We start from the raw sequence: 13,720 nt of genomic DNA, 5'->3' as shown, positions 1-13,720 counted from the left end.
CCAGGTTTCTCCAAAGGGAAAACTAATTCTTCTACTGTCTCCCCCAACCCAAAACCAGATAAACTTTTACAGCAACAATACCTAGTAAACACGGATGCCTACAGATTTCCTAAAAAAAAAAGACTAGATTCCGCAGCCAGAAAAGATTACAGCAGATTGTGAAACATCTAATGCGAATAAATAAAGATAAAGAGTTAATTAACAATTAGTTTAACTATTAAAAAACAAAAACAATGTTCTACCATCTGTCTCAAAGCATCAGCTCTTTCTAGTTGCCTTGCAATAATTAAGACAAGCCTGGGAGAGGAAGAGGAGGAGAGGGAGCATAAACCACATCAATATCAACAGGGATAAACAAAATCCTCACAAAAGGTGAAAAGCTGCAGGAAATTCTCGCCAGACCATTCTCACAACATACAAGACCCCAAAACAATTTAATGCAAATCAGCCGGCAGATCAGTTTCAGTTTAAGCTTCATCCTTTAATGCCTTCCTTTTGTTGCCATTTCCACTAGAGGAAACCTTCCTCGCAGCATCTTCAGGGATGGTGTCTTCCATTACCTTTGGAGAGGTAAAATTGAAGTCAGATAGGTTTACATCTTTGTATTTTGGATTTGCTTCTATAAATGCTGCCATCTCGTTACGTGTTCTCAGCTTCTTTCCCGTGGGTGTGATATAGTATGCATCCATTTTGGAGAAATCACGTCTAAGAACCAAGCTCCTTTTAAAACCTTTTGGTGTCTTTGGAATGCCAGGCTTATCAATGACCCAGGTTCGAGTGGCATTGTACTCAATGTCAGCAGGTTCATCACAAGATACACCAGGTTTTCTGTTACAAACAAAGGGAGACTCTTCCATTTTACTTCTGATCTCCTCATACTCTTCTTCAGTTGCAATCACCCTCCATTTTAAGCATTTGTCACATTGTGCGGCATATGTATCAATCGATCGCACTGCAACTCGTGGATTCTGTCATCAAAACTTAAAACTTAACTACCATCTCTTTCCTTTATATTTTCCTCAAATTTCAGAATCAAAAGTTAACGAATCTGTAACTATTTATGCAGATTAGGTTCATATATCTAAAAGAAACATGCATTCTGAAATATTGAATTACTCAAATCAAAAGGGAATGAGAATAATGCATCTATGTGACAGAATCGGTTATCATCAAGCATGTATTTTATTTTGCTCTCTCTATGGTGCATCTTAAAAGGTTAGATTACCACTAGGAAAGGCAATCATCAGCTTTGAAAACTAAATGGGTAGCTCAATTTACCACTAAAAATTGACTTGGAAAAACAACAGGAAAAGAAAAAAAGTGCGTCCTTTTATTATCCATTTGACACACACAGTTCATATTCTCCCTACTTACAGCCACAGTTTATCACATGAAGACACAAAATTGTACTGTACCAAAAAATCTTGCAAGATTTCCAGCTTGTTAAGGGGCAAGAGCAGAAAAAAAAAAATCTTGCAAGATTTCCAGCTTGTTCATCATAAGAAAAACTGTACTGTACCAAAAAATCATCGAGAAATGAGGACCTCGAGGCACCACCAAACGACAAGATTAACACGTAAACCAGCATGTCAATAAAATATCATATCATCAATTTCAACTACTATTCCTTATCAGACTCAAAAGAAATACTAATCGATTTTTTTTCTTTTTATCAAATGAAAAAACAGTTTGTGTTGCATTTAGTAGATAAAAAAGAGAAATCACAACATTTCGCTTAGTCGTAGCATTTCTACCCTTAGCTATCAAGAAGGCTCGACTTTTCTTCAAAATAAATAAATAAATCTCAACAACCAAGGTATTGAAAGGAACAGAACAGATCGGAACTAGAAGCCCTAGATTAGGTTAGGATGAATCAGAATCGTACCTTGGAGGAGGTTTTAGGGGTTCCGGGACTACGCTCTTTCAGTGCCATCGCTCTCTCTTTCTCTCTCTCAGCTGCTTTTCTCTTCTTTCTCGTCTCTTCAGATCGATCACCAATTCAAGTAAATTTTATCTGCCTGCCCTGCCCTGGACTAATAACCCCTTCTTCGGACACAACACCCTTTATTTAAGCAAAATACAAAATCTGTTTGGGTTTTCTTACACACCTAACGACGAATGTCACTGTTCTGCTGATCTTTTGACACGTATTTTGCTACCAGAGTTAATTATATCTTAGTCCCTGTTTTATTCAAACTTGTTAACTAGTCCACAGTTCTTTAAACTGTTTTCAATTTAATAGTTTTTTGTTACAAGATCTTCTTCTCTTCTCTTTTAATTTTCCCGTATAAATTTTTTTTTATCTCTTTCAGCATAGGAAGAAGAAAAATGAGTTAGAAAAGAGCATGAAAATGACGAGAGGATTGAGTTTTATAAATGGATTGAAACAAATAAGGGTTAAATATATAATTCTTGAAATAAAAAGGACTGGTTAATATTTCTGCTGTACTATAGTGACCAATTTATAATTAACTAGCACAGTGACGTTGGAGTCATTAACAAGTTACATTCAAATTCAAACGCGGCCGAACTAACAGCCCGCTTTAGTTTTAAATAATGTCCTTTTAAGAAAAACTTATTAATACTTTGTAATATAATAATTATATTTTGCATAGGTATATATTAAAATAATATTTTTTTTATTTTTAATATTAGTATGTTAAAGAAAAACAACACTAAAAATATTAATTTAAAGTTAAAAATTTTAAATATTTTTAAAAGTTTGGTTGGACTATAATGCCAATTCAATGTTGCATTAATGCTAAATTTGTAAAAGTCTATCTATTAAATGTTTTTTGGAATTTAGCACAATAATAAAAGAAATTGGAAAAAATAACATTATTAAGATAATCTTTAGAGAAATAATACAGTTTGAAAAATTACATATGTTATATGAGACACTAGATTATGCTATTTTCTTAAATATTCTCTTTTCTCTATTTTTTTATTATGCTAAAGTTAAAAAAACTCTAAATATTTATCCATAAAACAAAAATAAATATATATATCAACAGTGAGGTATTTATGTTAAAATACTATTTTTTTTACCCTAATAAATATTCAAATACATTCATATTCCCTAAGTCAAATGCATTGTCATGTCTTGGATTTATAATATATTTATATCTTATTCATTACCTATTAAATAAAAAATTTAAAAATTATATTTTATTTATTAAGTTCTGAGATTTTTAAAATATATTATATATGCGTATAAGATATAAATATACATATCAGATGGAGTTTCATATTGAATTTGATAATTTTATACGTTATTTGTTATTTATCAATAAAGTAATTATAAGAAAAAAAATCATAAATCTAAATCTCATGTATTTGGATAAGTTATATATCTATAATTTCTGAAGATTTATCTTGCTGATGTGTGTGTGTGTAATAATCCATTACTCACTCGGTAGAATTATGAAGTTCCACAAACAGTATCTCAATCAAGAAAAAATCTCTTAAATTAATTACAAGCAAAGAAGAATAACAAATGTCTTTCTTAGTTGATTTAGCTAAGTACTAAAATAAAAGGCTTCAACTGAAAGTGAATAGCTTGTTTGGGCCAGGCTTGGCGAGCAAACCAAGTTGCTTGTGCCTAGCTAAATTTTTTAATCCCTTTATAGTCTTTCTTTCTCTCTCTCTCTTTTACATATAATCTTGTCATTTTTTATTAAAATTACCCAAACAGTCTAATAAATTATTCTCAAATCCACACTTTTTATGAGACACAACACGATCAATGAAAACTTACTGTCTTGTTTCAAAAGCTAAATTATTTATTTGTTAATGTCAATCTAGCTACTTTTACAAGTTAAGTTATGATGTCATTGTCATCCTACTCCTAATCTTTATTTTGGAAAAGGTGAGTAATGGAACAAGTTTTTATAAATACTTGAATTGGTTAATGAGAGTTTAAAACACTCATCTATCTACTACACATAAAAAACACCCCTTCATTTCTTGACCTTTTTACTTGCTTATCACTTGAATAACAAAACTAAAAAAAAGACTAACTTGAGCATCAAAGAATTGAAACATCAACTCATACTAGTGCAGTCAAAACTATTATCAATTATAGAAAAGCCTAAAGATTCATTGAAGTTTTTCTTCGACTTCATAAGGGGCATTGATTGTGGAGAAATGAAAAAAAGCTATGTCTATTTCCTATCCAAACCTTGATTTGAAATCTTTCATGGTTGGCAACATGAAAACACCATGTGAAGGAGTTACAAACCTCCTACTATCTTTATCAACTACAATTAACCTCTAATAATTTGCTTAATACATGAGAGCACTCATAAAAGTTGTGTTAGCTACCCAGCAATAACTTAGGTCTCTTCCTAATTATCCATAAAGTATATTGGTTGTTATTTGATAATTTTCTCCTCTTGCACCTATATGCATAATTAGCTCAATTTCCCTAAGGAAATTAGAAAAAACAAGGTAAAAGAAAGCATATATTACACCTCCACCTTTCAATGATAAAATATCTTCATTATGAGAAACCTTTTCATATGGGGTCGTCTAGACATGATCTCTACAAATCAAAAGGAAAGGGTCGGGGCCATATCCTTTATCGATAAGCTTGTTGTCCCTCAAAGTCTACGTAGAGACGAAGATAGAAATGTCTTAGGCAAAATAAAAGATTCACCACTATGTAATAGTATATTGAACACTCATTTTTTCAGAGATTTTATGGTCACCAAGATTAACCTTAAAAGAATACTTTCAGAATTTTAAATGTAGCTTGAAATTGGTGATCTAGGACTCTAATGTCATGAGTACTACCTTTCATTTTTTATAAGTCCTTGTGTGTATGGTATCTTAGTTTGAAATCAAGTTCTATACTTAGCTTTGTTAACTTAGATCATAAGTTGATTGTTTATTTTAGTATGAACATACCAACAAAAACCGCTTAACTAGAAAAAGAGAGAACCAAAGCTTATTTAAAAAGATTTAACAAAGAGATGTTGAAGGTAGAAAACATATTGGAACCAATTGTGATATTTCTCTCAATAAAAAATGGATATACTGGGACCATTTCCCGAGGCACCTAAAAGAAGACAGGTCATTTCTATAGTTGTTGAATACCTTACAAAATGGATGGAGATAGAGGCCCTAACAGAGATAATTACTAGAAAATTATCTTTTTTTTGAAAAAAATATTATTTGTAGGTCTGAGCTTTCTCGAGTGTTGATCACAAATAATGGAACCCAATTAGATAATAAAAAAAAATAAGAATAAATTTAGAATCTTAACATTAACCACGAGTTTTCTTTAGTGTTGCATTCATATACAAATGGACAATCAAAGCTCACTAATAATCTATTATTATGAGCTGAACCCTTAGATGAAATTTTATAGGTATATAGAACCACTCAAATACCTTTAAAGGTGAGACACCATTCTAATTAACATATGGTACTAAAGTTATGATTCTTGTAGAAATTAGATTCCATAGTCATAGAGTGTTATATTTCTCTGTTGACACAAATATTAAGGAATTAAAGGCAAATATGGACTTGGTAAAAAAAGTTAGACTCATTGTAGAAATAAAAATAGAGGTTTTAAAACATTAAGCTACTTAATACCATAATTCTACAGAGAAGAACAAACATTTTAAAGTGGGAGACATTGTATTATAAAAAACTAAAGGTAATAAGGAATATTAATTGGAAAGGAAAGTTGGCTTCAAAATATAATGACCCATTTAAGATGGTATACGTGATTAAAGCTAACACTTATCATATGTAAGATAGGAAAGGAAAAAATATGCTTTATACATGATACTTTAACCACTAGAAGATGTACATTTATTGAATATACTAAACATATAGAGTCTCCAATTTATTTTAAGAACTACTTTTGTTGTGATAAAAAAAAATTCCCACCACATTTTATTTCTCTACTATAGGTGTACTAGTTCTACTCCATTTTGTATTCAGCCTAAAAAATTTCCTCCAATAAACTTTTGTATCTCCATCATATCTCCAAGTTGTTTTTTTCAAGTTTATCTCCATGATTAGTTCTACCTAACTCTAAATTTTCTCCCATATGTCTCCAAGACATTTTATTCAAGTTTTTCTCCATGATTCATCATATATATAACTTTATAAGTCAACATATATCCATGATTATTTTTTAGGTGTATCCAAATCCATGTTATTCTTCATTTTACACTTCAAGAATATCAAATTCAAGATAAAGTGATACAAATTATTCTATTTTATTAAAAAAAATAAAAAATAGCCTGCAACACGTGCAAAACCAAAAGAACATGAACATCTAAGCATCGCAACCCCATCCAATGGAATGAAAACAACAACATGAATGGAACCAAATAAAAGCAAGAGAAACTATAAGTTGATTTCCTTCTCTGGACCTTTCATGTAGAAGCTATTCCTCGTAGGCTATGGCTTTAGCATAATCTGAAAAAATCTCATCATAATTAGGAACAACATTAGGATAAAACGCATGTGAAAGGTCTATAGTATTTCTCTTAACCTTGTTATCAAAACCGACATCTCTCATCACAAGCATCATCTCATTGTCTATACAATCATGAGAGGCACTTGTATTTTTATAAAACATTTAAAATTCCTCAGGATTACTCCTAATCTCTCGCAACTTGGAATAACTATTTCTAAACAAAAGCAAGCTTAATATGAAGAGTAATTAATGTTGTCTAATCTTTTGTGGGCTTTCTTTTAACAAAGACAAGTTCTTCTCTAACCTTTGTCTTTTTTTCATGCATTTTCTTTAGGTTAGAAAAATAAACATCTTTATCTTTCAAAGTTGCATGGTATGATAATTCTAACTCACAAAACCATCCCTATAGCTCTACACGGGCCTTTTTAGACTCTTACATTCCTTTTAGGTAAGAGATATATACCTAAGTACATTCTCCCTTTCGACCTTCCACCTTATCGTAGACATGACATGTATTTAGAAGGCCTGAAGAAAAAAAAAAGAATGAAAAGGATATACAAGTAGAAGAAAAAATAAAGATTTACATGAAAAAGCACTTGTTGAGCTTCACTCAAATGATCACTAAAATTACAAAAATATGAGTGATTGACCTTATAGGGCACCTACGAAATATATGACAATATATTTAAATCTTTTTATAGTTAACCCTGTAAAAGTGAGGGTTTTCTCTAAACAATACTCTTACCATATTACTATGATTTGTTGACAATATAAAATTTAAAAATAATATAGATTGTTGGATCTATTAACAATATAAAAAAGAAAAAAAAAACATGGAGTGTTTGATGACCCAAGAAATATTTTTGGCGATGGACAATGCGAGAACTAGAAATGCCCTCTTTTTAAAATTGAGTAAAACACATAGGCTGAGTTTGTGAAGTTTCCAAAACAACTAAGGGATGACTAGCAACAGATGAAGCAATAAGAGAAACATAAGCATTAGCAGCGGTACGCCTATACCTTGATGCCAATATGATCGGATCTATATGGCTCTATGTCACCACTAGAATGAGCTTTCAATTCCTCTCACTGTTTTTATCTTATGTGTTAGTGACTTCTATTGATCTCCTTGCTTTGACTTGCCTCTTACTTTGTACTTGTGTTCATTGTAAAAAATACAAAACAAATTGTGAGAAGAAATAGAATGCCAACACTTTGAAACAAAATTTTCATACCCTAAACACATCGTTGTAACCACTGCTCTCCACCAACCAAAAGCATCATGTCATAGCGATCTTAGCTATTGTGAAGTCGATTACAAAAAATTATCTCAGAACTGATCAAAGTGTTACAGTCTGGTGTAGGTACTCTCCTAGAATAATAGCCCTATTTTTTATGATCTCTTGACAGTAAGACAGCTCTAGTATACCTCACTACTATCCATTCACTCATCCTTCCTGGTATAGATTCTAACATACCTTGAAATTTTTCTTCAAGAGACCATGTGGACAACGATGAAATGTTAAAAACTAGGTAGTGTCCCTACTGCCATCGGTGCAACCCCTTCATTTGTATCAGGTTTTCAAAACACAGAGATTTTCTTCAAAGAATGACACAAACCTTTTGAAGAATGCCAATATCACCCAGCTGGCTATAACATATTCCATAACACGTGAACATATTCCTTAACCTTTTCATTCTTACAGCCTTTTCTTTATGGTTTATGAATTGTATAAATGGCTTACAAGGCAGTAGCCAGAAACATAGCATCTGAAGACAGCCATTAGTTCCAGGAGGTCATTCATGTCCCAATCAAAAAGGAAGAAAAGAAGGCTTCTTTTGCAGCAAAAAACAAAGACTACTCTACAATCATTGTTTTTATGCTTTATATAAGAAAAATTTAAAGCTTTTTCCAGTAAGAACACTTTGAAATTTCTCTTTAAAAAAAAATTGTATATTTTCTTTGGTTTTAAGATGCGGTGACTTTCTTTAACGTTTGACAAACGGTTGTGGCTGTTAAAACCCAAAGAGAGAACGGGATGTTCATAATGATCAATTAAAACCCAAAGCGAGAAAATGGGATGTTCATAATAATCAATTCTCGAGCCCAATCTTTTGTTTACTGCTGCCATATTGCCTTAAAATGTGCTGATGGAATAATAGATGGAAAAGCTCTGAGGTACTAGAGAGATGCTGGACAGATTCATTATCAATGGGTGCAGCAGTATCTCTATAGGAGGAATGAATCGAGGATACATGATCATAACGCTAAATTGCTTTCAGATGCACTTTTCTTTCCTACAACGGAACCCAGTATGAATGTCCCAATTTCATGGTCTCAGTTGGAAACCAAAAAGAATAATAGTCATACAGATGCAAAACTAACTACTATCTAACGGTATACAGCTAAGTATATATTGAGGAGCAGCTCTTTCAAAGCAAGATGGTGCCCTAAGGTTGAACTAGTGTATTCCTTCGAGAGCATTTTTTATTAGCCAGTTACAATAGGCTAGCAATAGTGAAAACCTGGCGGGAAGTGGCAAAATCTGCACGCGCCAGTTTACGTGGGTCTATGTCTTGAAACTCCCCCCGGAAGTGTGTCAGAAACGAAAACCGATGGTTAATGTCCTAATATTTAATAGGCCCATCAAGGCTGCCAGATGCAAACTGAAAACACATAAAAGGGAAGGCACTGCAGTTAGAACTGAAATAGAGTCACACACACACTCGCACGCATCACACACAAATGCGTGCGTTCAAAAATTGCACTCACACAGATGATGCATCACAATATAGGCAACACGATAACCCAGTCTCAGAAAAGAAAGCCCAGCTACCTTCTGTTTTCACCACCATGAAGGGAATTGAGAAAAAAGAGACAATACAAGACCAAAGCCTTGTTAGCATGCAGGAAACGGATATTGAACATGAAACGTCCTCATATTTCAGTGACAGCGAATTAAAGATCCCACTGATAAGATACCTTTAGACACTGGAAATCACATCACTGCAACACTCACAATTTGACCATGTAATACTTACCATCAAGCTGATGCTATACTTACCATGTAGTGAATACTTTGCACCTTTATAATATTCAATATCATTAGCATATAGTTAGTAGTTTGGCATATGTAAACAAAATTCACTGTTTGAAGTTTGGTGCAAAACAAAGTCTAAACTCTAAAGGTTTCAGAACTACCACCACAATTATTACCTGTTGAACAATTGGTTTGGTTGATGTCATGAATTCTTGAGTTATTCCTTGCCAAACAACCTTTCCTTCATGTAGAAACAACAACCTACACATCAAGCAGTACTAAGGGAATGCCACTTTACAAGTCCAAGACTAGAAAAACTTCTTGACACAGCTAACCTGTCAACAGCCCTTCTAATGGTACTATGTTGATGGGTAACCACCACATAGGACGCAATCTTCCCTGGTTTCCGTGCATCCTCACCTTTCATATGAACATGGCGGATAAGATCTTCAACTACAGTAGATGCTATTGGATCAAGTCCAGCTGTTGGTTCATCATATAAGAGTACCTGTTCCGCAATGTGAAAAAATACAAGGGAACAGGTAAAAAACACAAAGCAGGATAAAATCACATCAAACTCTTCAGAAGTTGTGGCACCAAACACCATGACACAAAATCATACAAATAGAATTTTATACTTTTTAAAATTGATCATGCACAAATTTGGAACAAATAAATATCCAACCCTTAAAAAAAAGAAACAAACAAATTTCATGGATTGAGATCAAGAAATGAATTGAAGCTAATATTTAGTTATCATACATTTCTAACATATCAAAACCTAGCTGTTGGTTTATGACAAACAATTGGACGAGTTGTACAGAGACACTTACAGCAGCTATAAGTGAGCTAGAAAAGTGGGGTTCCAGACATTATTGTTTTTAGTTTGCCTAAATCCAATCACCAGAATTATCTTTGACAACCATTGTTGGTCATCCTATTGGTATAAATTTCTTTATGCATACCAACCATCAGAGAATCACAAGTAATTTCCTTTACCATATTTTTCATCAAAGAATGTTTACCAATCAGAAATGATCTCCAAGCTGCTTTATTAAGACAATTACAGCTGCTATAAGTCATTTTGACCATGTTTTTCATCAAAGAATGTTTACCATCAGAAAATGGTGTTGGTACAGCCATATATAAAGACAACATCAGTTGCTTCCAGTGAAAACCAAAAAGATTAAAGAACAAAATCAATTCAGTTGCTTAAATACCTCTGGTTCAATTGTCTCCTTTGTGTTATCAAAAACTATAGACCGTGCTAGAGCAACTCTTTTCTTCATTCCACCAGATAATTCAGAAGGTAACCGGTCCTCTACTCCCTGAACAGAATATTAAGTTTCATCAACCTTAAAAGTAAAGGGTTTCATTATCTTCAATAGAGGCTCGAATAAGAAAGCAGGGAAAAGGAGACAGTTTCTAAGCTTTATGCAATGCTGGAAACTAGCATTAGGAAATGAAGAACTTCATGTTGCTGGAAATTGACAGCATTGCATAGGTGACAAAAGTGTAATGCATATATGTAGCTTAAATATATTAAATTAAGGGAACAGCAACCTGTCAGGAGATGATTTCTTTGCTGGGAAAGAGCCACCTGATGCTACACAAATGAAAAATTTCACATTGCAAACATACCTTTAAACCAACTGCAGCCAAAGTTTCTGCCACAAGATCCATGATTTGCTCTTCTGACATGCTAGAATTTTCGTATCTAATCAAGAAAAAAGTATTAAGAAATGAGCTTTCTTTTTTCCACCAGAAAAGGAATTGCATTAAAGTCATGCTATCAGTTCCAACTCCTGAGAAGAAAAGAGTAATCTGTATCTTACAAAAGGAAACCAACATTTTCACGCACAGTCAAAGAATCAAAAAGTGCTGCACTTTGAAACACCTGCCATGAAGAATAAGTGAAAAGTAAAACCACTGATAAAATAGCACAGGAGACATAACCTTCAATTAATAACTAAAATAAAGACTTACCAATCCAATTCGAAGCCCAGACATCACCTCATCGCTGATCAAACCATCTCTCTTTTTACCTCGAATATAAACCTCACCCTGCCATTATATATGGTTTATGTAAAACTGCCTACGTAAAAAACTGAGGCACTGCCCAGTTGCTTCAGTCCAGGATGGCAATAAGTTACATAAAGATAGAGGCAACAAGAAACTTGATTTGATCATTACCCTGTCCGGAGCAAGAAGTCCTGCAATAATCTTCAAAATTGTAGATTTACCAGTGCCAGAAGGTCCGATTATTCCAACTGCTTCACCGTGTCTGATCTGCATAAGTGGAAACTTATCACCGCACAGATAGCACAGACAAGACGATACAGAATAAATGACACGAAAAGGTAGATGAACTTGAATTACTCAAGTAATTATCACAACGCTGCCTTCCCCAAGAAGGAATTATTGAAATAGTCAATAATCTTAAACATTTGTCTCTTTGTTGGTCTGAGTAACAGAAACACAGAATTTTTCACCAAATGTCTTCGCTTACAGTAAACAATGCGGTAACATAACTTGTCAAGACAACGCAAATAACCATAAAAATCTTCTCTCACAGAAGGCAACTAAGGATCCACAGGGAAACATCAAATAACCATAAAAATTGCGGACATGCAAACCAGGGGACATGCAGAAACAGCAAGACAATACAAGTAGAGACTGATAGGCGTTGCCTTGGGGGTGATGCATAACATGCAAATGATTGCTAAAATTATTAATAACTCGCATGGTTTAACTTTAATACCGGTCAAGAAGTTGGATTAAAAAACTGCTACAAGAAGAGTGCTAGCCGCAAGAAAGCTGTTTTTGTGCTAATACGAAGAACAATCTAATAGCAAAATAAGCCACAAAAAGAGTTGTTAAATAGCAAACAGAAAACATAACTTCGAGAAAAAAATTCACCTTGAAGCTCACACCTCTTAATATATGCTTCTCCCCAAATGACTTGTAAACATTTCTGCATTCGATGAGAACATCAGAATCATCCTCCTCCGGTTCACCTATCCTGCTTAATTTCTCTGGTTTGTATGAATCCTAGTTACGTGATCAGTGGAATATATCCATTAAACCAACGCAAAAGATCGTATCAATGAAATAAATTTAAAAGACTGAGAAAAATCCACCCATTTCACAATTACATTAATTTAACACAAAGAAGAAGAAGGTGGGCGGGCTGCAGAAAAAATTCCCTAAAACACCGAGCATGAATAAGCAACAGAAAAACACGAACCTAAGATGCAGCAGAAACCAGCAGCAATCGATAAATAAAGCAAGAATACTGAACATAGAATGCAGAAACTTTACAGTGAATTTGTTTGCGGAAAATCCCTCCCTCCCTATGTTGGGTCGAGGAGGAGCCACACAGGCACAGACAATATTTCTTTGATCCTTCCTCGGCATGAAACAAGGTGAATTGTTGAATGGTATCCCAGTGGAGGGAGCATACCCATTTGGCAGACAAAGCGGAGATAACAGCATTGAGCCAGATGAGACCAAGCGCATCTTTGAACAAGACCCAGATCGAGTTTTACGCCAAAAAAAACTTTGCTTTTCAAAGCTAACCAGGATAGATTGATTTTATAGAGGGCCAGTCAGATTCTTTGCCAAAGCAGGGGATTGTGAAATTTGACAAGGAACGAATTTCAAGAAATTTGGTGGAGCAGGAACAAGAATAAATCAAAGACAAAGCTTGGAAATTGCTTGAGTTTATGTTGTGTGCTAAGTGATATGCAAGTCCAACCACGTTGTAAGACTAATGGAGCATATGTTACAGCATTCCTCATGGAAAAAAGGAAAATAAGTCTATATGCCCGATTGGTTAATGGGGGTGTTAGGATATAATTAGGGCTTTTTCCACGCAGGTTGGAGCTCGGTAGTTGTTTCTACCTCCTAATTAAAGATAAGATTTAGAAAGATTTTAAGAATTAAAATCCTTTTGTCATATATATTTCCACTCTATGCGTATGGAGTCATGTGCACTCATAAAAAAAATAATAAAAATAAATAAATAAATTTGAGCTAACTTTGACTTATTTTTTATTTTTTATTTAAAAATATATATATGTTATTTTTACTTTTTTATATAAAATAAAAAAAATCGACCCATTATCCGAGAATCAGAGAGTTGGGTTTAAAATTTGTGGTCACATGTTCAAGAGTTTGATTATTTAAGGCCTACGAATGAGTGCCTACGTTTAGCAAAATAAAGTTGGTGAAATTGACATCA

General features: G+C 33.5%; 2 protein-coding genes across 2 annotated transcripts; both read right to left on the bottom strand.

Moving 5' to 3' along the window:
* Positions 1 to 156: 156 nt before the first annotated feature.
* On the bottom strand, positions 157 to 2,105 carry LOC105132079 (methyl-CpG-binding domain-containing protein 4-like). Its single transcript, XM_011035366.1, has 2 exons — positions 1,886 to 2,105; positions 157 to 968 (listed from the first exon to the last, which is right to left on the bottom strand). The coding sequence occupies exons 1-2, from the start codon at positions 1,931 to 1,933 to the stop codon at positions 468 to 470; spliced, it is 549 nt and encodes a 182-aa protein (XP_011033668.1). The 5' UTR covers positions 1,934 to 2,105; the 3' UTR covers positions 157 to 467.
* Positions 2,106 to 8,619: 6,514 nt separating this feature from the next.
* Positions 8,620 to 13,411, bottom strand: LOC105132077 (protein TRIGALACTOSYLDIACYLGLYCEROL 3, chloroplastic-like). The gene is made up of 10 exons (XM_011035361.1): positions 12,799 to 13,411; positions 12,397 to 12,528; positions 11,671 to 11,766; positions 11,464 to 11,541; positions 11,313 to 11,374; positions 11,119 to 11,194; positions 10,698 to 10,805; positions 9,813 to 9,985; positions 9,654 to 9,738; positions 8,620 to 9,103 (listed from the first exon to the last, which is right to left on the bottom strand). The coding sequence occupies exons 1-10, from the start codon at positions 12,994 to 12,996 to the stop codon at positions 9,065 to 9,067; spliced, it is 1,047 nt and encodes a 348-aa protein (XP_011033663.1). The 5' UTR covers positions 12,997 to 13,411; the 3' UTR covers positions 8,620 to 9,064.
* Positions 13,412 to 13,720: the final 309 nt, after the last annotated feature.

Source organism: Populus euphratica, unplaced genomic scaffold (assembly GCF_000495115.2).
Source record: "Populus euphratica unplaced genomic scaffold, PopEup_1.0 scaffold26.1, whole genome shotgun sequence".
Classification (NCBI taxonomy): domain Eukaryota; kingdom Viridiplantae; phylum Streptophyta; class Magnoliopsida; order Malpighiales; family Salicaceae; genus Populus; species Populus euphratica.
The sequence above is the reverse complement of the archived record's forward strand: the minus strand, read 5'-3'. Positions and strand labels throughout refer to the sequence as shown.

Coding starts and splice junctions, on each gene's coding strand:
- LOC105132077 (XM_011035361.1), bottom strand. CDS start 12,996: ATGCGCTTGGTCTCATCTGGCTCAATGCTGTTATCTCCGCTTTGTCTG. Junction 11,375..11,463: donor CTGGGCTTCGAATTGGATTG/GTAAGTCTTTAT, acceptor TCTTCATGGCAG/GTGTTTCAAAGTGCAGCACT. Junction 9,739..9,812: donor ATTAGAAGGGCTGTTGACAG/GTTAGCTGTGTC, acceptor CTTGATGTGTAG/GTTGTTGTTTCTACATGAAG.
- LOC105132079 (XM_011035366.1), bottom strand. CDS start 1,933: ATGGCACTGAAAGAGCGTAGTCCCGGAACCCCTAAAACCTCCTCCAAG. Junction 969..1,885: donor CCCCTAAAACCTCCTCCAAG/GTACGATTCTGA, acceptor TTTTGATGACAG/AATCCACGAGTTGCAGTGCG.